At 39.7% G+C, this 26,560-nt stretch overlaps 2 protein-coding genes across 4 annotated transcripts; one reads left to right on the forward strand and one right to left on the reverse strand.

Annotated features, from left to right (window-relative positions):
- Positions 1-376: 376 nt before the first annotated feature.
- Positions 377-17,100, reverse strand: ctdsplb (CTD (carboxy-terminal domain, RNA polymerase II, polypeptide A) small phosphatase-like b). 2 transcript variants are annotated; one of them, XM_028593729.1, is made up of 8 exons: positions 16,091-17,100; positions 9,042-9,193; positions 8,880-8,912; positions 8,024-8,125; positions 6,860-6,916; positions 6,277-6,369; positions 5,453-5,638; positions 377-3,540 (listed from the first exon to the last, which is right to left on the reverse strand). In XM_028593729.1, the coding sequence occupies exons 1-8, from the start codon at positions 16,164-16,166 to the stop codon at positions 3,415-3,417; spliced, it is 825 nt and encodes a 274-aa protein (XP_028449530.1). In that variant the 5' UTR covers positions 16,167-17,100; the 3' UTR covers positions 377-3,414. The 2 variants fall into 2 exon arrangements, with proteins under 2 accessions (XP_028449530.1, XP_028449532.1); XM_028593731.1 differs by lacking the exon at positions 8,880-8,912.
- A 698-nt stretch (positions 17,101-17,798) lies between these two features.
- On the forward strand, positions 17,799-25,990 carry hhatla (hedgehog acyltransferase like, a). Of its 2 annotated transcripts, XM_028593856.1 has the most exons (13): positions 17,799-17,992; positions 19,220-19,346; positions 20,585-20,652; positions 20,776-20,889; positions 21,373-21,393; positions 21,640-21,834; positions 22,279-22,488; positions 23,142-23,313; positions 23,518-23,662; positions 23,784-23,819; positions 23,929-24,130; positions 24,246-24,387; positions 24,713-25,990. In XM_028593856.1, the coding sequence occupies exons 2-13, from the start codon at positions 19,241-19,243 to the stop codon at positions 24,853-24,855; spliced, it is 1,554 nt and encodes a 517-aa protein (XP_028449657.1). In that variant the 5' UTR covers positions 17,799-17,992; positions 19,220-19,240; the 3' UTR covers positions 24,856-25,990. The 2 variants fall into 2 exon arrangements, with proteins under 2 accessions (XP_028449657.1, XP_028449658.1); XM_028593857.1 differs by lacking the exon at positions 21,373-21,393.
- The last annotated feature ends 570 nt before the right edge of the window (positions 25,991-26,560 follow it).

Consider the following 26,560-nt stretch of genomic DNA (forward strand, 5'->3'; position numbering starts at 1 on the left):
ACCCTGAAAATTTGCTTAATATGGGACCTTTAAGTGGCCCAAAAAAAAAAAATTACTGCCATTTTTGTAAGAGAATCTTGTTCTAACCACTACTGCCAGCTCATTTATTTGCCATCAGTCTGCAGACAGAAGAAGAGCAACAAGTCTGCATAAAAGTGTGCTTTATTGTGACGTGGCTGGAAGGAAATTATAGGCAAAATAAGATTTTACAGTGAACTTATTCTGACCAAACACAGTAACATTCTCTCTCATGACTGAGTTATCAGACCATATCAGGTACAGACAGTAAAAACTTCAACCACATCAATTTGAAGTGAAGATCTTTGGCATCTTTATCATTTGAATAAAATAAAAAAAAATAGCCATGACAAAATTGTTTCAATTAAGCATTTTATTATGGAAAGAAAGAAAACGGATGCTCAGGATGACAACATTCTGCCAACACTTTAAAGTAAGACAACAAGAATGGACAAGTTTTTGTTTTGCTTTTAAAAGAAGAAAAAAAGTGAATAACCTCACCAAACTCCCCCCCCCCAAAAAAAACAGTGACTTGAACTCAAGTGTTGTAGAACTTTGGTGCTGAATCAATACAAAATGATGAATGTGTGATTATTAGTGAGGTGATACACAAAGAAAAACTGGAAGGAAGCAAACAAGATGCCCCAGCACGCGCACACACACACGCACACGCGCGCACATCCCCTGATAGGAAAGACACAACCTGACTGAGAATTCTTACCAAAAGGCAAGATCTGAAAGGAAGGGAGAAAAAAAAAAAAAAAAAGCTGGATACAATGGGGTAATATGCAACTTTTCAAACCAAATACTGACAAAAGGTAAGTAGAAAAATATCACAATGATACAAACAACATTTTCAGAGAAAGGTAATCATTGAGAGGTTGAAAAGAGTCGACCAAACACTTTTTATAAAAAGGACATAGCTGAAACCATCATCGTGAGCTGAACACTCACCGCCAACACAAATGCTTATGCAAAAGAAAGAAAATATTTCAATACGCCTGTAGGAGCAGCAGCCTTTCAACTTGAAAAAAAAAATGTTGGAAATTATAAAGTAGTGTAGGTCGTTTTAATGTAACATCATGGCCCATAAACCAAGCAATAAAGCAAATGAAGTTTGTTGGAGCGTACAATCCCTTGATGGCATCACAGCTTTTTTTTTTTCCATGCTTCATTGCTTCATTTCATTGTTTCATAATGTTAATTCCTGGCCATATATCACACTCCATAAGAAAGTACTAATGACAATGCTAAAAACGTGTAGCTGTAACCTTGGAATTAATGAAGAAACATTGCTTTGGGCCTCCACAGGCAGTAAGGCATCAATGCCACGATGAGGTTCTTCACAGTCCTTTTGCAGTGCCCCAGTAGTGCTCCATTTAGAGCTGGCCCCTAACATTTGGAGGCTGTCTGGATGAGCCACGACTGAGCACCCATCTGTAGGTTTGGAAGGCTTCCTTTTCCTTTCTTCTCTTTTTAAACTTTCTTTTCAACAAAAGCATGATAACTATGGCAATGCAGTGAGTACACTATACAAGATCATTTGGCTGTTGTTGAAATAGACCAAGCAACTTTAAAGTTGTTTCAGTATTTTCCTTTTGACATTTTTTTTAGTAATTATATTTTATTCTTAAAATGACTGAAGGACTAAATTATATGCGTTTATCCAGTTTTCGGATCAAATAATGTGAAAAATGCATTTCTATCGTGAACACTGAAAGTCATTGTGATAAACCAGGACAGCATTTAGTGTCAACCAAACCTCTACTGGCTAGCCTGTCAAGTGCTCTAGACACCCACACCAAACACTTGGAATGGAAACTCCCCCCGAAAAAGGTTATTGCCATGGTAGCTAATGTTGCAGCGTTCGGGTTGCGTGGCTCCTCTCAAACGTAGGCACTGAGGTGAAGAGTAGTTAGAAAAGAGTCGGGGAAGGTAAACACCGCACACAGTCTCCACTGGTTTTACACCACGGCTGGTTGGGACCAGGCCATCCTCGTATGTAAATCAGGAGAGAACGGTGGGACTTTAACACTGTCCGGACTCGATCTGACACTATCCTATATTCCATAAAGACACTAACCTTGTGAACAAATAAAAACATGGCACTCAACCCATTTACTGTAAGATCCCAGACCATTTGAAAACAACAAAAAGGGATACCTTTGCAACTGTGTACAATTATAAAGAGAAAGATCCACCCCTAAGGGTGAATCTGCACCACTTGTGTGTGTGCCCAAAAAAAGAGAAAAGAAAAAATGTGGGCTGAAAGCTAGCCATATGATAAAAGCACGACATGAAAAACAAGGACGTCATAACAGTAAAAACATACAAATGTATAAGACAACTATTTTTTAAAAGAATAAAACCTATAATGCTATACTTACTACTAATGGTTTAACAGTTCTCGCTGAAGCCCTGTTGAAGATATGAAGCCTGTAAAACCTTTGTTTTCTTATTTGGCAAATAATAAAATGAGATAAAGAGTGTGGGGGGGGATGATACGAGAGAGAAAAATGGCACAATTTATCTAAGCTTTCAGATTAAACTATCAAACGCAAAGAACTACTGTACTTGCAGGTGGTGCGAAAGGTTCACAATTGCAAACGTACTCCTTTGCCTTAAACAAATTAACTATGTCTACATATAATGAAAGCAGAAATAAACAAAGTCACATCTATATGATGGCACAAGCATACCAGGAGAAAAAAAAAAAAAAAAAAATACTACGGAGACTTTTGCCCAGCGTTTGATAATAAAAAAAAACAAAAACAAAAAAAAATAACACTTTATATCAAGATACTTCTGTGTCCACTTTAAAGCATATTGTGTGTGAAAAGACTGAAGTACTCTGGAAATATGCCATGTAAAAAATATCTCCCGATATAAACAACATACACACAAGGCACTTCATTCAGTAAGAAAAGAGAATCACAGTCCTTTCTACTACCAGAAACTGCCTGCATAGCAACAATACGAGGACAAAATCTTTTCAGACTTTTGTGTGGTACCACAAAAGAAATGTCAGACAAAACGTGGGTTGATGTTTTTTTTGGTTTTAAAATAAGCACTTCACCGAATAGTAAAATTATAAAGACCAGAGTTCATTCCTCTTAGCATTTTGTCCCCAATATTATCAACTTAGGACGCTCTGTACACTTTCTGGTGTGGTTTTTGTGAAACACAGTGCTCTTGGGATATTGAGGGTTTGTCGCCAGGAGATGAGAGCAGAGACGGGGTTACGTGAAGGTTCCACAGTGAGACTCCAAGGCGTCCCCTTGGGGCAGAGACAAGAGGGGCGCGTGTCGGAGGATCTGCCTGAGTCTGAGAGATGCGGTTGTAGAAATGGTGGACAGAGGAGGAGGATGGAGAGCAGAGGCGCTGCGGTGTGTCCTGTTACCTGCCTCTTAGATTCTGCAGGACTCCATAAACCTCTTCTTCTTTGCTGAGTCCCTCAAAGAAAGGAAGCAGATCCAGGAGCTCTGTGTCATTCATATCATCAAACCAGGATTGGACAGGGACCTTGGGAGACAGAAAAAAAAAAAAAAAAAAAAAAAAAAAAAAAAAAAAAAACACCTGCAGTGAGATTTTAGTTTAATACCAACTAAGACTTTATCGACAACATAACCACCATACTCCAACATAGCAACTGAACCCCAAACAACTTCTTTCTTTTTAAAGCGACCGGATCTCGCCCAGACTAGAGCTGCCATGTACTGGTTCTTGGATGATTTTATCACCCCCTGGGTCAGGATAGAGACTGCCACTACATCTTCATTACCTTTAATTTTATATTTACACTCTGACACGCCAAAAAGACCTGATAAAAGACACCCATAATCCTTTTGTTAAGAATACCATTAAAGTCTGGTACAAAATACGATCGTATCTAAATTTAGAGTCTGATAAATCAGGATTTACCCCTATATGGGGTAACCGCAGATTCCGTCCAGGCAGAGATGACCCTGGTTTTAGATCCTGGGCAGACCGGGGGATTATCAAAACTATGGATATGTACAACGACAATGGTGAAATGTATAGCTTTGAGGATTTGCAAAGAATCTACAATATCCCTAGGAATCACTTTTTTAAGTACTTGCAACTCAGGAGTTTTATTTTAAAAGAACATAATCAATGCCCTTGTAGACCCCCTCTGTCTATCCTTGAAAAGGCCACAATGGACAACCTCCATGGTTCGGGCCAGGTGTCCCTCATATATAAATTGTTTGTAGATAATTCTGAAGAATCCTCAAATAACAGAAGGCTGGAGTGGTAGCTCGATCTGGGCAGGGAAATCTCTGAAGCGGACTGGAAGACAATTTGCCAATCAGCTCAGACGCAGACTATAAACACCACGTTTAAACTGATACAATTTAAATGGATTATGCAAACCTATATAACTCCTTCCCTTCTGCACCGTTTTAATAAGAATAACCCAGACCTATGTGTTAAGTGTGGCCTAGAAGAGGGTACTCTATTTCATTGTCTGTGGAACTCCCAAAAATTAGAGAATTCTGGGAAAAGGTTATACAGACTTTGTCTAACATTACCCTTGTGACGCTACCTCTATGCCCTAAGATTTTCATCCTTGGTCTTTTTCCAATTGAAACAAGACTGTCAAGTGCTCAAAAAAAAATAATTAGTCTATGTTCACTACAGGCTAAACACTGTATTGCTACTCAATGGAAGAGCAATGAGGCATTATTATGGTTTAGGAACCTCTCCAACTGCTTAGCCATGGAAAAACTAACATACGCCTACAAGGGCAAAATCCAGAGCTTCTACAAATTATGGAGAAAATTTATTAAATACCTTGAGAATTTCCATTCCAGAGGTCTACCGAGTAACTGATTCATGCTACTGTAATATTTAAAATAAAAAGCAGGGTTTTATAAACTTTATTTTTTTTGATTTATTTATTTATTTTTATTATGTATGTATGTATGTATGTATGTATGTATGTATGTATGTATGTATGTGTATATATATATATATATATATATATATATATAAATATATATATATATATATATATATATATATATATATAAAAAATGTTCTCCTTTCTCTTAAACAAGGTTTTATGTGTGTTTACATTTGTATAGGTTTGTGTGTACACATGTACATGAATGTAGTTCATATTATTTTGACAAGAGCTATATACATGGTTGGTTGTGTTTGTGTTGTTACGGTGTAAACTTTGGAAAAACTCCAATAAAATATATTAAAAAAAAAAAGCGACCGGATCTCAAAGTAACTTGGCAATCTGCAACCTCACTGCTAAAAAAATAAAAAAAATAAACACTGCTCTTTTAAGATAATGGACTATATCAAGGTAGCAAACAATGGGAGCCTTTGACTCCTTGGCAAGGCAAATTATATAACAGAAGTAGCGCCTGACTGTGAAAAATAAATGAATAGTTTAGGAACTCACAGCATTTTCTGGGTGGAAAATGTAAGAGGCAGGTGAATTGTCAACAATGATGACGTTGCTGAGCTCTCGTCCCAGCCGGCTCAGGTCTTTGACATAGTTCCCTCTGTGAAAAACGCAGGATTCTCTAAAAAGTCGCTCTCGAAATACGCCCCACTGGTCCAGCAGGTCTGCCACAGGGTCTGCATACTGCCCAAGCCAAACAAACACAGCACAACATGTTACAGTGCTGTAAAAAAATAAAATAATAATAATAATAATAATAATAATAATAATAATAAAATGACATGCACATGCACAATACAACTACGGAAAATTCAAATAATAAATCAAATTGCATGTTGTGAAAACACATTGTGACACACATCTTTGTGGTCATATACCTCAACTAGAGTGCTGACAGAATAACTTGCAAATGCTACAGTTATATTCCAAAAGGAAGCAAAGCCGGTCATCCTTCAGTTGCGTTTACCTGTCAGGAAAGATGCCTCAGGAAATACTACTCTATGAAACAAGCACTACTTACACCTAGCTTATTACTCAGCACGACGAGCATCTGATACTACAGAAACTGATACTACAGGTCTTTGATAACATGGCTATTTCTCTGACTCATTCATTAAACTTACCAATGCATTATTGGCTAAGATGCAAAAGACACAGGTGGAGAGTGAAGCAATGGACGTGTGAAAATTCAGACAGCAAGAGCAGATGGATATTACCAGAACAAGGAAATAGAAAATGTTGTTCTATGGCTTTGTTTTTGTTTTGTTTTTTAAACCAAAAGACATTACGAGCACAGAAAACACGTCCGGGTCTAAACACACCTTGGCAAGACTTGCTGTAAAGAGCACACATTCAAACAGCTCTCCCATCTTTTGAAGAAACTCATCCACGTGCGGTCGTTTCAGCACATACACCTGTGAGACACACCAGATTTTAGGCCAGGTCAGAGAAAAACAACATGCATGGTGTAACACAAGTGTTAAACAAACGCACCGCTGAAATGATGAAATATGAGAGGAGCGCAATTAACTATAACCTTCGTAGTGGGATTTATAGCAGTATTAAGACAGTATGAGGTTACATGTTTTGACGATTGCTACAGAAAAATGCCTGCTACTCATTTCTTGCATTATCAAAAATCTTCAGCTTGGTGTCTCCCTCTCTAAAAAACATCATTTTCACACACAGAGTTTGCCCAGCGGCTGCCACCCAGTGCAAGTAATCATGAATAGGCCAAGCAGGAAACACACAGCCTATCCTGGATTACTTGAACTGGATCACAGCCAGTCTCTTCAGGATCTTCACATAGGAACAACATGGAACTCGACCCCCTAATAAAAAGGTAGAATTCTCTAAATATTTATTTGTAGTGTGTGTGTGTGTGTGTGTGTGTGTACACAATACCTGATGAACGGTACCATCGATCTCCACGGGAACAATAAAATCTGCATTGCTGATGGGCTGTGAAAAGAAACAAAACAGCATATCAGTGTCATTCAAACGCTTGGTGTAGTACCACAACTGATCAGCAGAGGTCCTGCTAGGAACACTAAAACTTTGCAATTCACAGATTGTCAAATCTCTGGAAGGAACAAGAAAATAATCCAAGAGTTTTTTGTTTCTCACCAACATCAGCAGGCCTTCAGACTTTCCAATTACCATCCTGCTTTGATTTTAAATGCAATCAGGACTGTAACATTGCCCCTGTTCTGACTACAGCACATCCTGTAGCATCTCCAGCACCCGCTCCTCTCACGGCTTTGTTTACACTAACAACGCTATTGTTTTATAGGATTCAACACAGCTTTGACTTCCTGCAGGTTATTGGCTGACTTTTGAACATAAAGACAGAGATAACGTCAGATAGAATATATGCATTACTCTCATTGCGAGGCATATACAAAGTATGCTTTACAATGAGGTTGGTAAATGCTCAAATAAAATTTAAAAAAGTTAAGGTTTTTTTTTCTTCAATTGACACATTTAATAGTTTAATAGTTCACCCTCAAAATGACATTTGTATATCAATTACTCAACGAGCGTTGCCTTGAATTCATGAAGAAAACTGTTATTGTTGCATGCTTCCACGGTGAATGGAAGAAGAAATCTTGATGCACTGAAGTCACAGCAGTCCACGTTTACACAGCAAAACTATATCAAAACATCCATTTACAAACTCTCACACAAGTAAGCGGTACAATCCAAGTCTCGTTTATCTAGTCCTATGCTCAGTACTACCCAAATACATGCTTTGCATGACTGTTTACAACACTAGCTTGCGCATGCGCACTAATTATCCAAGCGAATCCGAGTAGTGGGATTGCAAGCGGGAGACTGTTTATGCTGTCCCTTATTTCTTCAATGCAGCAAGACTTTTCTCCGTTCACCGTGGAGGCATGCGACAATAACGTTTTCTTCATCAATTCAAGGCAACACTCTGTGAGTAATTGATATACAAATGGTCATTTTGAAGATGAAGGCCTTAGCTAGCTCACACTCACACACTGACAATTGCAGAGCTGTGCACATCAATAATAAACCTCTTTCTGAGTTTTAGCCTCTTCTTACCTTGAATGAGCTGTGGACGAGCGTTTCATCCAAGTCAATCACCACACACTTTTTGCCATAGTCAGATATTATCATCTCTGGTAGAAGGTATTTGGCTGGTGGCTGTGGGGGAAGACAAGGCATATCATTTCAGATGTATGGAGTGACAGTATCAGTAAGAGAGTAAGAAAGACAGAGAGAGAGAGTGATAGAAGACATGTACTTTGCATAAATGAATGAGTTAAGGCTGAGCAGAGAGCCAACACAATGTTAGGAAGAGCATCTCAATGCAGCTGAGATAAAGCCATGACTGAAATGATGCGTTTACTGGACCCATCGCTTCAAAATGACACCCTGTGGGATTCTTCAACACCTGATATCCCCCTGCTAGAGCCACCTAATCAGAGGAAGCAATGTGGTCTTAAATCCCCTTGGGTTTTTTTAATCTGTTTTTTTATCAGTGGAGATTAAATAAAACAAAAAGGTCATGCAAAGGTTAGCTGCTTTTAGTTTCATTGAAAATCACTAAAACCTTGTGTTTAAAAATGCCAATACTTCTTTTATGGAAGCACCTGAGGCGATTAATAGAAACAGTTTTGCACTTATTAGACAGTTAGTGTCACAGTATTTCTGAAAGCATACAAACCACCAAGTGTCACTCATGCAGATCAGGCACAGAGGCACCATTTAAACCCATAGGTGCATATGCCACATACAGTACACCTTCTGCCAGTGGTACGATCGGCTGAAAATGAACCGCAGTACGCTAGCAGAGCAATAGCTCTCTGAGGAACACTGGAGCCCACACAGACAGGATGTGCCAGCACCAGCCCACTCAGCCTGCATGCAAGGGAAAAGAAGAAAAGGCAATACATACACTAGGGATAGGGACGACCTCGACCTGGTCACACTACAACACAAGAGAGATAGACACACACATACAAAAACACAGGGTGAGGGGTGGGAAGGAGAACAAAAAAAAGAAACAAAGAAAGGTCCACGAAGATAAAGAAAGTATACAGAAACCGAAGCAGCCCACCTTGGGAGGCGATCCGTTCTCCTCAACAGGTGGAGGCAGGGAGCTGGTGTTGGTGGCTGGAGGGTCCACATTGTAGTTGCGGAAGCAGCAGAATAATGTGCTGAAGATGCTCCGGCTCCTCTGCTTCTTTAGGCTGCTGTTCGACTGGGACGCTGTCAAAACAACAGGAGGGAGTGGGAGAGCAGAGGGTGAATAAGTGGATATGCAAATCGATTGTTCAATCATAAAAATGGAGCAGGCTAAAGCTGGGAAGCATCACGTTTGGCTATTTGCATGCTGAGCTGTGGATGCTGCTGGAATAACTGGGAACAACAACTGTTAGACAGTATGTTCATTACAATATCCTCCTAAGTGACCACAATGGTGTGTGCTTTACTGAATCACAACAATAGGTGAGACCTTGACAGTGTGATTAAATGACATTAGCGCTGGTTTTGTTGACCGGGCCTGGCAGAACCACTGATCAGAAAATAACTTGGCTCGCCGGGTGACTTTGTGTGTCGCATACAGCAACAGTTCAGAGCGGGCTCTGCTCTGATTGCAAATTGCCTCTCATTCCAGGACTACGGACCAGGGCCTAAATCAGACACCAAGCTTTTATTAATAGTGACAAGTTGGAAGCTACATGCTCCTCCCTGTTCCTTTTTGCCCTGCCGTGGAGCCCTTCACCTGATTGGCCTAGGAGTCGCCACTTCGAAAGCTTGCTTACATTTCCCTCCCATGTTTCAGCTGGCAGGTGAGTGACTGAAGCAGCCTGGACATGCACAAGAAACTAGGGGAGGGAGGAGGTGGGAGGCCCACATACCCCGCAGAGCCTATACAAGGCTGCATTCCTCTCCACCCATTAGCCCCCCCTCACCCGCTGACCCCTCGGCTCAAACAACCAGAATGCTTTTGCAACTGAAGACCAGCAAAGAGTAAATAGCATTATGTCATGTTCTCTGGCATCTTGATATTGTGCCACTCTGTGCTCCTGACCTTAAACAAATATCCAACAGACATTTGTTATAGGAATTACTCTGCCAGAAGAAAATACATCAAATGACTAGTACACAATATAGAAGTAAGGACAACAAACTTTAGACAACCCTTACAAATACCAGAACTATTTTTCCAACAATACAGCTTTGCCAAGTGTTTTTCCAACAAAACATTTCCTACATACCATAGTATCTTCTTGAGGCAAAAAAAAGCAGCCAGAGCCTTATATCATGCAAGCAAGGGCATAACGTGGAGTTACCACACTATTGTTTTAAGAAGGTTATGAAAATTCTGTATTCCACAGCTATAAATACACATCGGTGCAGGAAAGGTATCACACACTGACCGAGTAACAGCATGTCACGGCTACAAGAAACTTTGCCTTCCCCGATCTCTCTGTCAATTCCCTCTATCGCTGGCTTCCAGTCACATTAATTACTGCCTTTAAAGCTAGGGAATGCCGTGCTGGGTATTTAGACTACATCTTATTGGGGACAAGCTCCTTCACCCGTCACCACAAGACAATTTAAGTACAATATGCATCCATCAACAAGGAAACAACAAAAAACTTCAGTGACTATTTAAGGTAACTTAAAACCTCTAAACACATGGAAATGCTCAGTCAAGCAGTGACAATTGAGTAGTCTATTACTAATAGTATTATTGTTAAACCAAAAGGTTAACGTCAAAAAATTAAAAGAAGTCAAATAAGAGTCAAATTAACAGCTTTTGGTGAAGATTGAAATTGACCGGGCCCATGAAGAGACAGGCCTTCCCCATCACTTTTAATGTAAATACTGTAAGTAAAAGAAATCCCTATCCCATCTTCTAAGTGTCCAAAACAAAAAAGGAGCCTACTGTATGTGCTAACAGAGAAAGGGGATTAAAACAGGATGCATAAGAAATTCCTGCTACTGCCCAATGTTTCCAGAGTATAAAGGCCACCATTTAACCCACTGGAAAATACCAAACTTTTACACAACACTGCAACAGCCACCAAATACCACAAAAATAAACTGATTTGTTTAGTCAAATGTAATTAACCAAATTGTTCCCTATGATGCCCTAGGTTTTGCGGATCATATCTGCCATAGTACGCTTTTAGGTTTGAAATCTAAAAAATAACCTAATCATGAACACACACCGCTATTTTATTAAACTGGACTTTTCTTTTGGACTGTAAAACTGGGACAGGCGGTTGTCAGCTTCCTGTGACTCACCACTACAAGCTGCAGCTGTATTGATTCCTACACAAAGACCCAAGGACTACCGAGTCATGCACAGAACAGGGCCACACACACACACACACACACACACACACACACACACACACACACACACACACACACACACACACACACACACACACACACACACACACACACACACACACACACACACACACACACACACACACACACACACACACACACACACACACAGTGGAGGTTAGTAATCCAATAATGAGAGGGTAAACTCAGTTTAGTTAATAAAGTTACAAGTCAAAGTTCAGTTCTTTTAGTAAAGCCACCTCTCTATCAAGCCGATGTTGTGTCTTAGACTCATGGATGGGTTTGTGATTGTTAACACATTGTATAGCTTTGGCTAAACTCACTCTCACACTGCATGCACTTTAATGTCACAGTGCAGCAATATCTTAAAGCTTTGTATTTAGTCTACAGTGGGTGGTGCATTAAGCATTTGTCTAAATATTACTACTCCCAGATGCATATTAGCCAATAGTAAAATGTGCTCATCTAACCGGTCTAGAGCCTTTGCTCATTTAATCTACAGAAAAAAAAAAGTGAAGCCTCTCACTGTTAATGTTAAACATGCATATATGCAAACTACGGAAAGGTGTGTGAAGAAGGGAGACAATATCACATGACCAAATGATTAAGACACTAAGACTGTTTTATTGATAATTTGGAAAACGTTTGCTTTTAAAATGCCACGTCAAGCAGAATACAATAATCTACAGACTATGCAAGGCAACAGTTGTCGACGGAGGCAGCGATACAAGCAAATACTTATCACCTCAAAACAACATGTTCACAAGTTTGAGGAATGTTTGTGAACGTGCTCTCTGGCTACAACTCAAGCAGCTATCAGCCTCACCTCTGCAGAGTGATAAGCTCTTAACTTCTACCGGGAATGGATCTCTGCCTAAACAAACAAAAAGGCTTGTCCCACCACCACAAAAACAAAAGATCTAACCATGTTCCAAAACTGATTGGAGGGTCTTCTGATTCACTTACTAACCATACACTACAACTAAAACTTGCAACACCCTCATTAATTAAAAGTTATTCATTACAAAATTGAAGATGAATGGAAAACAACAATATGCAAAAATAAAACATATTTTTAAGTAAGCTATAGATGGTAAGTAACTGATCTATATTGGCATCCATTCATTTTCTATACTAGCTTATCCCTGAAACAAGGTATACCTTGGAAGGCAGTCACACAGGTTTACACGTATGGGCACTTAAAGTTAGTGACCACTTTTCCTTACCAGCATATATTTGAACTGTGGATTCAAACTCTTGATAGAACAGTGTTTGTAATCATCAAAAAGTGGCCACAAGCCACTACATAATACATGTATGTGTATATTGCCCATGTAAGCTATATTGTTCTAGCAATATTTTATCTTATATCCTTAATAATTAGCTAGTACTACTAGTAAGTAGTTAAATACCAGGGTACATAGCCAAATCATTAGTTTAAAAACATGTATTTTTTATGATTTCCGAGGGGAATGAAAACATACAGCAGTATGTAGCATTCCACTGATTTACCTGTGCTGGGTGGATCTTAACTTCATCGTACACTGTTTTTTTGAAGTTAAAGTTGAATTCCCACTGAATCTGTGCTCATTTCAACTGAGTAATCATGTTGAACTTAATTGGCAGCAAGTCAAACTCTTGAATACATTTAATATGTATGAGGTCTAACCATTACTAATAGGGGAATCTCAGTTCAATACGGTAGAAATTTGACAAAACCTCATTAAACAAGTGAAGTGCTCAGCGAATACCACCACATAAATCAATCCTCAGAAACCTCTTGGATTCCATGATTATGAGGAGTATTTATAATAAAAGCTGAAAGGATCATGTAAAAGACACCTGTTCATCTTATATATAATGCATTAAGGTACTAGTGCAAAAGTCTGAGTGGAGTGACGACTTTAAATAATTGAAACACCCCTTCATAAACACCCTTAAATATCCCAACAAGCACTTATCTTCTTTTGAAAATGCTGTTGTTTTTATCCACACTAAAGCCTTGTATGACTGCTAGAATGAAAAAAAAGATCATTGACATCTTTGCACGAAGTTATACTTGGCCTCGAGGTCAGTGGTGCCCTGGCCAACAGGGCAGCGAGTCTATATTTAGGCTGCTGCTTGGCAGCCAAACCAGTGTGAAAGGCATGCACATGTTGTAAGACAGCCAGTAGAGGAACACTGAGAGCAAAGGTGGTCAATTTTTGTCCAGACAGTTTGGAGCCTGTTCAAGCAATGGAAGACTACCTGTCAAATTCCTCTAGGACAGCTGCTGGGAAGAGCTTTATGTTAAGTGATATGCAATAGATAAGGGACAGCCAAATCATTGGTTGACTATATAATAAACTCAGGAAATAAAGTTAAGAATCCTGCTGTGTACTTTGGTTGTGACAGAGTGGATACAAATATTCCACTAATGCAAAAAAACCTTTCTGGATCTTTTCAAATTCCCTTTCATATCACAGCTGTGCCCCTCATTACCAAACCTGTTTTCAAAATGTCCAGAACGGACATGGCCATACTATTCCAGCATTTTTCCTAGATTTGTGGAAGACTTTAGGTGCACGTATTTGGCAGGGGGGTTGGCAGTCCTCCTCCAAGGAAAGGTTATGTTTTTTAATAATAAAGAAAAATGCAATTTCACATAATATGAACCATTATTATTACCGTATGTGTACAAAAAGTTGGAAAAGTTAGAGCAGATGCTCTCCTCTTTGACATTCATTCGGGTTAGGTGGTGTGACCCAAAACGGCTTAGGCACCTAAGCCTTATAATGGTAGGAAAACCCTGTATTCCTAGAATTGTGGTAATATTTGACTTTGCCCCAAGGGAAGAATTCTGTGTGACTCATTCCTTAAGAGAAAATGGAATAAGCAGAAAACAAACTGCATTATCGCTGCTCTACTTCATCCTCAACTGTGTCCTGTATAAAAGACAACTCAGGCCATTATTAAGTGTGATGTTCATGCAGCAGCTTAACACACAACAGTGAATTCCCATTGTGTAAGTGTGTGTAGTGCTGCCCAACCCCTCTGTTGGTAAACAATTCGAGATCTAAATGCTAACCGAATGAAAGTATTGCATTGACATAACTTCACAAGGAAGCGGCATGTTGTCTCTGATTTAGATGTTATTACAGAAACATTTTAAAATAATACTGATATTTGGTCTAGATTAAAGTTATAATACCTTCTGTGTGTTCTTAACTAGCACTGACAACATTTACTAAACTCAAAAGGAACATAACTAGTTCACAACACTACTTACTAAATAAAACAATTAAACTCTTAAAATGAATTGTGTAGCCTATAAATAAAGACAAATACACATCACAAGCCCAAAATAATGCCTTACATTTGCTAACTTTCTCTGACCAACAGCTCAATTTACAAAGAAACAAAAGGAGAGCAAAAACGAATGAATTAATGAAGCCATTGGCCACATTGTCTGGCTTTTTAACTGGAACACTTACTTAAACCTTTTATCCAATTTAATTTGAACCATTAGCAGTTCATTTTTCCTATTAACTAACTACCTAATTGACTTATCATTTCAGCACTACTCATACCCAGTGTCCCTAAATGACTTCACCATCATTTTTTTCCAGGACAAATTGTGACTTATAAAATGCAAGCATGCCCTTAAAAATACTTTCTGATACTGAGAGCTTTTAAACAAAATCACTGTCATTTTATAATATAACCAGAGACATAATAGCTAGATGTCGGTGTGTATCACTGCTGTGGAATCTGCATATTTTTTGCTGCCATACATTCATATTGTGTGAGTCAATCCCTGCCTTTAGCCTTTACTCTCCCATAACTCACACATACATGCAATGATCATTTCAAATGACGCACAACTATGTTCAAGTCACATACAATCCATACTAGTTACAGAGGGATACATTTGTGCCTCCAGGGGAGAATGCATTGTGCTAGAAAGACTTAACTTCTCACATTACTAATGGTGTATGACAAGTTAGGTTTGAGATTTGATACCGATATAACGTCCCATGGGCCTGGGTGACCCGTGAGAGTAGCCGCATGAAAGAGATTTGACCACCTCCACTGCAGATCATGCTAAAATGTAAGTGGGGAAATACATAAGGAGTAATGACCTAAAGATCCCCCAATGAAAATATTTAACTATTGTATCTAAGAAATGAATCTTTTTTTTTTTTTTTTTTTAAGGGAGATAAGAATGAAAAAACACCACCTTAACTGGTAGTGGATAATACACAACACAGAAAATACATATGATAGTCTTCATCGGAGGCAAAGCAGCTCCACTGTTTACAACATAGACAAAAGAAAATAAACTGATAGCAATGCAAATCTGCGCATCCTACGAGGAGACCACAGCCCTGATGGCTTTGCCACATCAAAGTTCCATGTCTTATAGACACAAGACATTTTCCAGTATTACTGGCAGCAGATAGTTTTCCTCTGTCTGTACGTTTGCTTCATTCCAAAGAAAAACTTTGTGCTACCCGGCAGACAAAACCACCATGAACTGTTTAGCTCCTTGTGGTCGTGATTCAGAGTGAATCATCTATCAGATGTTTTGTCCAGTTACGAAGCCAAAACACAACAATTTAGAAGCGAAGACTTGGCATCATTGGGGTTCACAACACATTTTATCAACTTGTTGCTTACTAAGAGTTTGTTAACTAACGCTAGTTGTGTCCAGGTTTTATATGACCAAACAGGCAACCAGTGTCTTCAACTACGAGAGCAGTAGTTAGCCAGTTAGCATTAGTTACATGTTCCTACCTTTTTCCTGGTTAAAGGATATTATTTCCTCCTCCTTCGGGTTGGAAACTTGGGTTATTATGGACATGTGGTCCATTTAGACGGGTGGTTATTCCGCTTTTGTTTCCCACAATGTTATTCGTACTAGCGCGCTTGCTTCGTGTGCTAGCTACTGTTAGCTAGCTGTTTAAGATGAGGATGACCAGCCAGCCCACAAAGCCAGCAGGCAACCGTCCGAAGCGAAGTGTAGTGGCAGCAGCAGTGGTAGCCAGCCAGCTAGCACGGTGGTGAATGGAAGCCAGTGAATGGCTGTCATTTATGGCTCTCCGCAAAAAATCATTGCGGCAAACAAGTATTTTGTGCGCAACAGCGACAGCGTTTGTGGCTAAAAAAAAAAGAAGAAAAAAAAACACACAAAACAACCGACGTTGAATTGCTAACTAGCTGAAGTTAGCAGGTAGCTTGGGTTAGCGAGTTAGCTGTGAAGCTCCGATCATCCAAAATGTGAGGCCGTGTCTGGTACAACGTTAAAAACACTAGGAAGCCCGTCGGAGGATTGTTCTTGTCCAAAAACATGTAGCTAGCGAACGCAAGTTGTTGAGCGTTAAAGTTAGCTAGCACTTTTAAGCAAACTGTTCATATCTGCTGACCCTTCATTCCCTGTGCAACATGGACGCTTTATGTATTTTGAGTTGCATCTGAAGGAGCGGGGGCACTCGGAGTGGGAGGGTTTGTTTCTGTGATGGATCCTCTCTCAGGCAGGCAGCTTTGGCGCACTACATTGCTCAACCCATGCAGCTGGCTGGACGCGACTTTCTCAAGCCTTTTTTCCTCTGTAATTACTGTTGGTCTCACGCAACAAATTACAGCTCTTTATAATTAGCATAAAATAATACTTTCAAACATAATACACTTTGTGTAGCGGAATATGGTGAAACCTAGCTATTGCTTTAACATGGTCCCGTGCAAACAACCGCCCGTTTAACAATCCAAGCAAATAGTTGACGTTTATCCAAAACCCTTGTCGTGTGTTCTTTCCCCGTGTGGCTTATTTTAACTAGTCGAGAGCGCCACCTGGTGTCTAAATTAGGAAAATGCTCCGAGGATTCCCTGCATTCATAATGATAAATAGGCATAAACTCCCTGCATTTGGATTCAGTCACATCAGTCGCAGTATCAACTTGGGAGAAGTCACTTCATAGTGGGGAACATATGACTGAAAACTATAGTGAAAAAAATTACCAGATTACTTATATTTTCGTGACTTTATAATGGGTAGTCTATGATCTGATACATAGTAATATATAAAACACTTGAAAAAGTATAGGCTAATTGCTTGATTGACATCCACATACAGGCTATAGAAGTCAAATTCCTTGTGTATGTAAGTATACTTGGCCAATAAATCTGATTCTGATGAGATTTTCTTCAGTTTATTTTTTTCTTTATAGGCTATTTGCATGTCTTCTCAAGTCTAATGCATTATATATCTTGACTGGAGGATCATCAGAGGTATGTCCCTCTAATCATGTCTGGCATGGCATACTATGTTGCTATTGATTGATGCAACTACTTTTCTCCTCAATTTTACCCATTGTCCCATAGTGGTTTTGCGCTCGTAATGGGCTCGCTGTGGACACCCCCTCACTGCGGTGCAGTAGCGAGGATAAATATATCCCCCTCCTCCTCCTTCTCCTCTCCTCCTCCTCCTCCTCCTCCTTTCGTTTAGTCCGCAACATCCTGACTGGCCGAGGCTGGTGATCGCAGGCAGCAGCAGCGGCAAGCCCCCACAAGACGGATGAATTAGAAAACCTGCAGTAACCACCGCCACCCCCTTTTCTTTTCTTTTATTCATTATTTATATTGAAGAGTCGGTCTCTAAACACTGCTGCCCTCATCTTGACAGTTTGAAGCGGATACAAGGTTAGTAAAAACAAGTCTGTTTTAATTGTACATAGGGTTAAATATAAGAGTAAGCATAACAATCAAAGCAAAACGCCTGTGTGTTATCTGCTCTGTATGCATGGAGCAGTCAAACAGTAAATCAGTATTTGTCTGCAGGACGCTTTACTGGGGTCCTGCTTAGCCATGGTAACATCTTGGCATGGACAGGACCTGTTAGTCCAACTCCTTTAACTTCAACTCAGAGTGTGACATGAGCCTGACACACACGCACACGCACACACACACACACACACGTACACACACATACACGTACATACATTCGCACACGCACACACACACACACACACACACACACACACGCGCGCGCACACACACACACACTCAACCAGGTGCAAGTGCGTTATTCTCCATTGGAAAGTAACTGTTTAATCTGTTTTCCTATACCGATGTACCATTCTTGGTCATTCCAGTCAGTGCTAATTATTCTGTGAAGTGAATCCCCAGCGCCTCTCAGATAACATAGCACTGCAGCTGCCCTGCTGTACAGCAGACCAACTGCAAGGGCTATAATAGGAAGAAGAGGTAGGGTTGCGCAGCTGACGATGCTGATTCCGAGGAGCCAGAGCTCTGCAGTACTATTTAAGTCACTGCCCTGTCGATCTTAAAGGCTTATTAGTAAAATGCCACCTCCTTAAAACACCTTGGTCTGTATCAGTCATGAAGAACCTGTGTTGATGCATGTTGGCACATGCTGTGTTACATTTAATCAACATGAGTTTTTGTGGGTGTATAGTGTTTTTGTGTACAGGCATTTTCCCACTGGGCTTAATTGTAAAATAATTTCTAAGGGTATCTATTCTCATATGAATAGTACTCATGATTAAAGTGAACAATCTACAGTAATACAGTAGTATATACTGCTTATAGGCCTCAAAACCTTTTGTGTTCTGTCATCTTTTTAGTAATTTTTTTATTGCTACGCCCAACCCGTATTTCTGAGACAACACCGTCAAGGTGCTGATGTCTCAGCCCTTACTAAAACTTAACAGTTTCCTTCAGAATAATAAGTGACATCTAAAAAGAAAAGAAAAATGGTTCAATAAACCTTTGTATAAAGCCCTTAACCACATTTTCACAATCATCCATTGCTGGTTTCAGATGAGTCTGTTTTTTTTCTTCATACTCCTACTGTTTGCCTTCACTCAGGTTTAATACTGTTTTGCTGACTGCTTTTCAACCCGTTAGGCTTCCATAGACAGATTCACTATGGGGATCAAGGCTGCCCTCCCCAGATATGAGCTGTATCTCTACACAGCTGTACTCGCCGGGGCCTTGATATGGGCAGGCAGTTGGATAGCTGAAGCTTCAAGTGGTGAGTGCACGACATGTCAAGTGAAGTCCAAAGCACATACTGTACAGTAACACAATTCTAGAGTTGATTGATGCTCACTGAAGTCCATTCATATTTATCGGAGCTGGAGCAAATTGACACATTTTGAGCAGCTTTCCTTCCAAATTTATGAGTAAAAAAAAAAACACACAGTCAACACTTTCAGTCAGAATAAATCTCACTGAAAAATCACTTAACATGTTACAATGGTAATTTAATATTAGCATGTGCTTAAAAAACAAGACCCCTACCTATAACACTGCTCTATTTAACTCAAAACTGCACATTTAGCAGACTAAAAGAGACCCAACTCCCCCTCCCCTCCCCTCCCCTAAGGAATTCCAGCACGTTCCTATTAATATGAAGACAATTTAAAGATGGTCCAATTACTTTCTAATTATTTTCCCGATGGAGATATTTCAGACTAAGACTCAATTGCACTGATTCAAGTAATACCAAACAGTTCATCCCGAAATACTGCCAAATGTTTGCATGTATTCAGAAAGCGAAATGCTTAACTATCATCTTAACACACTGATCTGAATGGAGTGTGACCTGGTGAATGGTACTGTCTGTTGCAGTCTGTGCAGTCAGATTGGCCAGGGCAGAGTCATGTTGTCAGTCATCATTTTGTCTCAATTCTCTTGAACTGGTCATATTTGGCTGCTCAGGGCATTTATACTGCTCAGGTCTGCATGCTACAGTAGCACTGTATACCCGTAATAGAAGCCTGGCTGTGTTCCCAGAAGTAAGAGGCTTTCCCTGACTGACCCTCACATTTTTGATATCCTTTTTCATATCCATTAGTGTAATCGGACAAAGCTGGAGGAGCTACTGTACAGGTGCATTTGTTGCCGTGTACTGAATGTCTCAACATCACTGCCATGATTCTGATTTTTATTATATTTATTATTATCATTTCGGTGTCAACGTTTTTATGCAGTGAACTAATCTCCCACAACCAGATTATGACCGAATGAGTGTAGATGTCAGCCTCAAAAATAGAAAGCTTTGTATTATGTAATATTTGATGTTATCAAATGAACTGAATGTGCTCTCACACTTTAAATTCACTGTGAATAATCCGCCAATTAAGCCAAAGCTGTTCACATTTTCCTCAAAATGATTATTTAAAAAATGCTCAACCTAGAAGACCCAACAGCTTATTGATTAAACACAACATATTGTTTGGTGAATATCCTGTTTTCTTCTTTATTCAGAGAATGTAAACAGAAAAGCCTTCAAAGAAAGTGTGAAACCAGGATGGCATTACTTTGACAGGAAAATGGTAAATTTCTCATATATAATCCCCTTTGTGTATCTCGTTGTGTTCTATAATTGGATTTACTGATGCAAGATGTCAAAAGAGAGTGGTTGTCGTGTGTTACCAATGCATCTTCCTTTGCCACAGGATGTTGCAGACTTCGAATGGATGATGTGGTTCTCTACATTCCGCAATCATATCCTTTTTGCTCTCACCGGTCATGTTATCTTTGCGAAAATATTCACCCTGCTCGCTCCAAAGGTGCGTACATGTAAATGAATGTCCATTAGCACTCTAATCTGATTGCATACAGGTATAATGGCATGTCTCTTATTATGTGTATATTATGTATTTATTTATTGTGCATATATACACATACATGTGTGTTTGGGTGTGTTTTGAACTGAAGCTTTGCTCCAATAAAGACCATGCACCAGATTTAATTTGATATGTGGTGTAAACATATTAAATGCAAAGCTACATTGTAAACAGTAGGCCTTGGGCTGTACAAGTAATTCAATCATGTTCAGTTTAATTCTATTCTATTCTATTGAGCAAAATATAATTTGTCACACTGTACCCCAAGGTCTAACACATAAGAATTGATGCTTCAGCATAAGTTGCATGCTGTCTGTTGAGTGCACCAGTTGTTCTTTCCTGTGAATACATATTTACATGACATATTTAAAACAGTTAAATGTGTTTTAAACATGTTTTCTGTTTTGTACCATGCTTACAATGAAGATTGGCATACATGGATGTAAGGTAACATTAATAAACTTGTGCAATGTATAACATTTGTCACGTGTTTCATTCAAACCATTAATACATGAACAGAAGAGTTGATGTGCTTTCTCCACAATTTAACTTTTCCATCCTAAAGTATATCCATTGTAGTAGATGCAACAGTGTTGTTGTAACACCATTCTGCACGTGTGTTGCATTAAATCATGAATAGTACAATAGTCCCGTCATGATGTTACACTGACGCTGGCCCCTCTTTACCCACAGCACAGATCCTTGATCTTTGGTGTGTACGGTGGTTTGGCAGTCCTGATCACGATGGGCTGGACCTTCATGGCTCTGGTTCTGTCTCACTGCATCATACTCTACAGCGTCGCCCTGGTAAAGATGAAATGGTTGTGCTTTGTGGCCGGCCTTACCACGCTGGCCTCCCTCAAGCTGGAGCCCTATAACTCCTGGCAGGTGAGTCGGCGTTTCCAGGTTCAAACCTCAAATCAGAGGACAGGCTCTTTCATGCCTTAGATGCATAAACACTGAACGCTCGAGCGTCTGATATAGAATAAGATGTGGGAATTTGTATCTCATTACAGCTCATGTTAAACGAATGCAATAAAGGAGCCTGAACGTGATAAGACTTTATTATATATGTACGGTAGGCTAATGATAAAATGGTAACATAAGTAATTACATAGTAAAAGACGGTTTCCTTCTACTTATTCTTCTACTTTTATTGTAATGATAATGTTAACAATAGTAATATATAATTGAGAACAAGGTGAGGGGATATTGTTGTAAAGTCTTTGTTTCAATGTGCAACAGTCAAGCCAAATACGGGGTAGCCTAGAGATATTGTCCATGCGCAAAACGATGATGTGTGAGGCTCAGAATGAGTGACTCCTTCTTCAGGAAACCTTGGTGACCGGCTCTTTTGACCTGCAAGACATCCTGTTCTATGGAGGCTGCGGCTTCAGCATCATGCGCTGTATGAGCTTTGCTTTAGAGAACTGTGAGAAAAAAGACGGAAACTACACATTCTCTGACCTGCTGAGATACAACTTCTACCTCCCCTTCTTCTTCTTTGGACCTATCATGACTTTTGACAGGTTTCATGCCCAGGTGAGGATATTAACAGAAAGTGATGGGGAAAAATGAGTAAAAGTGAAAAGTGAGCAGCCATCTGAAATTTGACAGTTAGTTATTAAGCCATCACTCATCATGAGTGCACATTGTACTCGGAGACTCCTTAAGGCTCATGTAATACCCACACATAATGCCATGGGTTTGTATAACTCAATTTAAAGCCATAGGTGCAGACCGAAAACAAAGACTTCAGGCATATGAACACTTTTATTAAAATGACTTTCCACACATACATTACCTGTATGGAGTTTTATGATCTGAACAATAATAATAATAAAGTTTATTTATATAGCACAATTCATGCATGAAATGCAATACAAAGTGCTCAACATAGAAACACATAATCAAAACATTTATGATAAGACAATAAAGACATCAAATTAAAACAGCAGAAAATGACAAGATAAAGCAACCATCAGCTGAAAACACTTCAGGAGAAAGACCTTGTTTGCTGTAATGCTGTCTTTTAATCGAGTATACAGTATGTGCCCATTCTAAATCATTTTTAATATATGTATTTTTTTTGGTCCTAATCTGGTTAAACACCTGCTGAGATGCTGGGATGGTCATAATCATTTTACAAAACAATGACGGCTTGTTCACAAAATAGAATGTATTCATTTCCAAAGGTGAACAACACCCAGCTGACCCGCAAGGACAGGGAGATGTGGAACATCACCACCAAGGCTTTGGTGCATCTGGGAGTTATTCTGGCGGTGGACGTCTTCTTCCACTACCTCTACATTCTGACAATCCCCAATGACATGAAGCTGGTCACCAAGCTTTCTGACTGGTGTCTGGGTGAGTTAGGTTTATGTTTCCACACTGTTTTCATGTGGCTCTGGTCATTATGACCTGCTCGCATCATATCTACTTAAGGGCTAATATCTAACATTGCCTCCAAGCATTATGTGCTTTATCAAACATGATCATCTACCACTCTATTAGAAGATGATTTATTAATATTTCTCAATGTTTGCTTTGTTTCCGTGTGTACCTTTGCAGCTGGTCTGGCTTATTCCAACCTGGTTTATGACTGGGTGAAAGCCGCCATGATGTTTGGTGTCATCAACACCGTGGCAACACTGGACCACCTGGACCCTCCTCAGCCTCCCAAGTGTATCACCATGCTCTATGTCTTCGCTGAGACGTGCGTATGACTTGACTTGTGTGCAGTCTTAAGAAAATAATTGTGTTTCTTTGTTGACCATGTTAAACCTTGAAATTGTGTAAAACATTTACATGGAAAATGTCTTTTGTCTTTTTTTCAGACACTTTGACAGAGGCATCAATGACTGGCTGTGCAAGTGAGTGTTTGAGTTTGGAATCATGGGTTTAAATGACAGAAACTACAGCATAATATATAGGAGGATTTTGGTTCTTCATTAAGGTGAATTTGAGTTGTAATTTTTGCAGGTACGTTTATGACTATATTGGCGGGGATCACGATCAAATCTTTAAGGAGCTCCTGGCAACCTTCTGCACCTTCGCTATCACCACCTTGTGGCTGGGCCCGTGTGAGCTGGTTTACATCTGGTCCTTTTTCAACTGCTTTGGCCTAAACTTTGAGCTGTGGGTGGCCAAGCTCTTCTCCCTTCCGCCATTCTCGACCATAGAGGTGAGAAACATTAAGATAAACAATCACTCTTTTAAACCCACAGTGAATATATGGAATTGTGCTATGTGTCATTTTGTACCATGTCCCTTAATGCACCTTTGTCCGCTGCATCTAGCGTATGATGGGTGAAGCCATGTCACGCAGGATCCGGGGTGTGTTCAATGCTGCCAACTTCTGGACCATTGTACTCTACAACGTTCTCGCCCTGAATAATTTGGAGTTTGCCAAACTGGTGGGAAGACGACTGATTTTCAAAGGTGGGGAACAACAAGGGTGTATTATATAAAACCAAACTAAGGCTCTTTTGTCTGTTCTAGTCAAAGCGAGAACAACTTCGACAGACATCAAAAAGCGACAGAATCTCAAGGGCCGCCATCCTCCAGATATCACGTCTTCTTTGTTGCTTTCTTTCACATAGAATAAAAGTATAACAACATCAGAGCATTGGCAAACGTAGAGGTTGTTCATCTACAGATGAACATCTACTCCGAGCACAATATGAAGGAAGCTTTAAACTCTACTGTCTTCTCCCTTTTCCCCCTTCACTTCCTCTTTCTATCCTTCTTTGTGTTTTTCTTCCAGGGTTTCCTCTGTCCTCCCTCTCAGTGTTACTTGTGACCTACTGTGGCGTGCAGCTGGTGAAGGAAAGGGAGAGACAACAAGCCCTGCTGGACGATCCGGAGCCAGTGAAGCCAGTAGATGGGGGCAAAGAAAAAGCAGAATAAACAGGGAGAAAATAACTGACTGTCACAGACTTCACGGTCAACAGTCCCCTCACATTGTTCCATCAACGGCCTTGTGAACTGTACCTAACCAGACTGTAACAGCCAGTCAGCACCTGTATTGTTCACAAGCCTGTGTTTTTGCTTTTGTTTGTCAGAAGCGAGGCAATGTTTTGAACTGTGAAATATCCTCAAGTGCACTTGCTGTAGATAATCGCCACATCCTTTGGCACAAATCCACCGATGGTGCATTTTGTATTTGTATTTTATCTGAACAAAAGATTGTTTAACAAATGATACCTAATAGTATATTATTAATAGTAAGACATACAGTATTGTAAAGGAACAACTACTTTGCTCTGCGCGGTTGTCTCCTGTGTTCATTTTTGATTCTTCTCAGATTTGGACATTCTTCCTTTTTTATAATCATCGTCAATATGATTATTTTCAGTGAGATGGTGTCTTAATTTTGCATTAAATCATAATCATTACAATGTTTAACCCTACTAAAAGGGTTAAAACTTGAAATCAGGGTGCCACACACAAAGTGCAGTGAAGAAAATAAACAAAGGGTGCTGTGGAGGTCCTCCACATAACTTGCAGCTGATTGTAATGTAAATTTGCTCCAATGTCACACAGCAATTTACAAGTCACAATGTATAGGATAGTCTACTTTAAAGTTGAGGGAGAATGTATTAGATCGCTTGTAATGCTGAAAAATTGAATGTAGTTCAACCGTCCAGAGAACGACAGCTTTACTCCACTACCAGGCCACTACTGTATTTGTGACATTTTCCCTCCACCCTCTTACACATGATCCAGGTCCCCCCACTCGCTATGAAAGGCAATAGACCCTTAAGCGAATATGGGTCACTCTTATCTTGCCTGTCACCAAAACCTGCTGTCTGGCTACAGTGCAGCAGGCAGAGAGAGAAAACGTGTAGCCTATACCTTTTCTCATTGTAGGGTTTTTATTCAAAGGTGTTCAAATGTTTGACTTGAAATAAAGTTTAGTTTCATCCAAAAGTGGCACAAGTATAAGCTTGTTTTGTTGCAGTATGGAGATGAGACTAAAACGAGTGTATTGTTGTTTCCTTGGATGGGTAAGCACAGCCTGCATTAAAACATTTTAACAATATAATTGTGTTTAAATCAATGGAAATGCTTTAGTAGGTTACTAGTAATGCCGTGTTGGGTTTTATTTGTATGAAAGTAAAACAATCGCAGCAAGATGCCCCAGTTTGACCAAAGCTGATCATGGACTGCAATTAACACATGCATGATAAAAACATGTAGGGTCACCCACACAGGTGTTTCCACTTAGTTTTCCTGATTAGATCTTTTCTCAGGACTGTGTGGGCGTGTACCATCTGAACTTAATTGACACCGCCCTCACTCTCCAGTAGGGTGGGACAATATACACCTTCACCATAATCCTTTTTCACGTTGACATTTCACAAAAAAACAGGTGTAAATAATAATATTAATGATGGCTAAATTCCATTTAGCTGCTTCAGTTTCTGGTATTATGCATGCTGGTTCACTGTCACACTGGCATGGCTTACTGGGTCACTGGGAACAGTTAAATGTTATTAGTGTTGTGCTTTTCCTACTATGACAAGTCAAAATGTCTGGTATGAAAAAGCTAGATTCTTATAAGTGCTTGCGTTTGGTGACATCATGTAATTTCCAGCAACTTCAACCTGAG

This window comes from Perca flavescens, chromosome 12, assembly GCF_004354835.1.
Source record: "Perca flavescens isolate YP-PL-M2 chromosome 12, PFLA_1.0, whole genome shotgun sequence".
NCBI classification, from domain to species: Eukaryota; Metazoa; Chordata; class Actinopteri; order Perciformes; family Percidae; genus Perca; species Perca flavescens.

Bases quoted from the DNA above. Each gene is read 5' to 3' on its own strand.
- hhatla (XM_028593856.1), top strand. From the start codon at position 19,241: ATGGGGATCAAGGCTGCCCTCCCCAGATATGAGCTGTATCTCTACACA. The intron at 23,314-23,517 runs GTGAGTTAGGTT...GTACCTTTGCAG, and splicing joins GCTTTCTGACTGGTGTCTGG to CTGGTCTGGCTTATTCCAAC. The intron at 24,388-24,712 runs GTGGGGAACAAC...TTTTTCTTCCAG, and splicing joins AAGACGACTGATTTTCAAAG to GGTTTCCTCTGTCCTCCCTC.
- ctdsplb (XM_028593729.1), bottom strand. From the start codon at position 16,166: ATGGACCACATGTCCATAATAACCCAAGTTTCCAACCCGAAGGAGGAG. The intron at 9,194-16,090 runs GTAGGAACATGT...TTGTTTTGACAG, and splicing joins ATCCTTTAACCAGGAAAAAG to CGTCCCAGTCGAACAGCAGC. The intron at 6,917-8,023 runs GTAAGAAGAGGC...TTCTTTTCACAG, and splicing joins TCGTCCACAGCTCATTCAAG to CCCATCAGCAATGCAGATTT.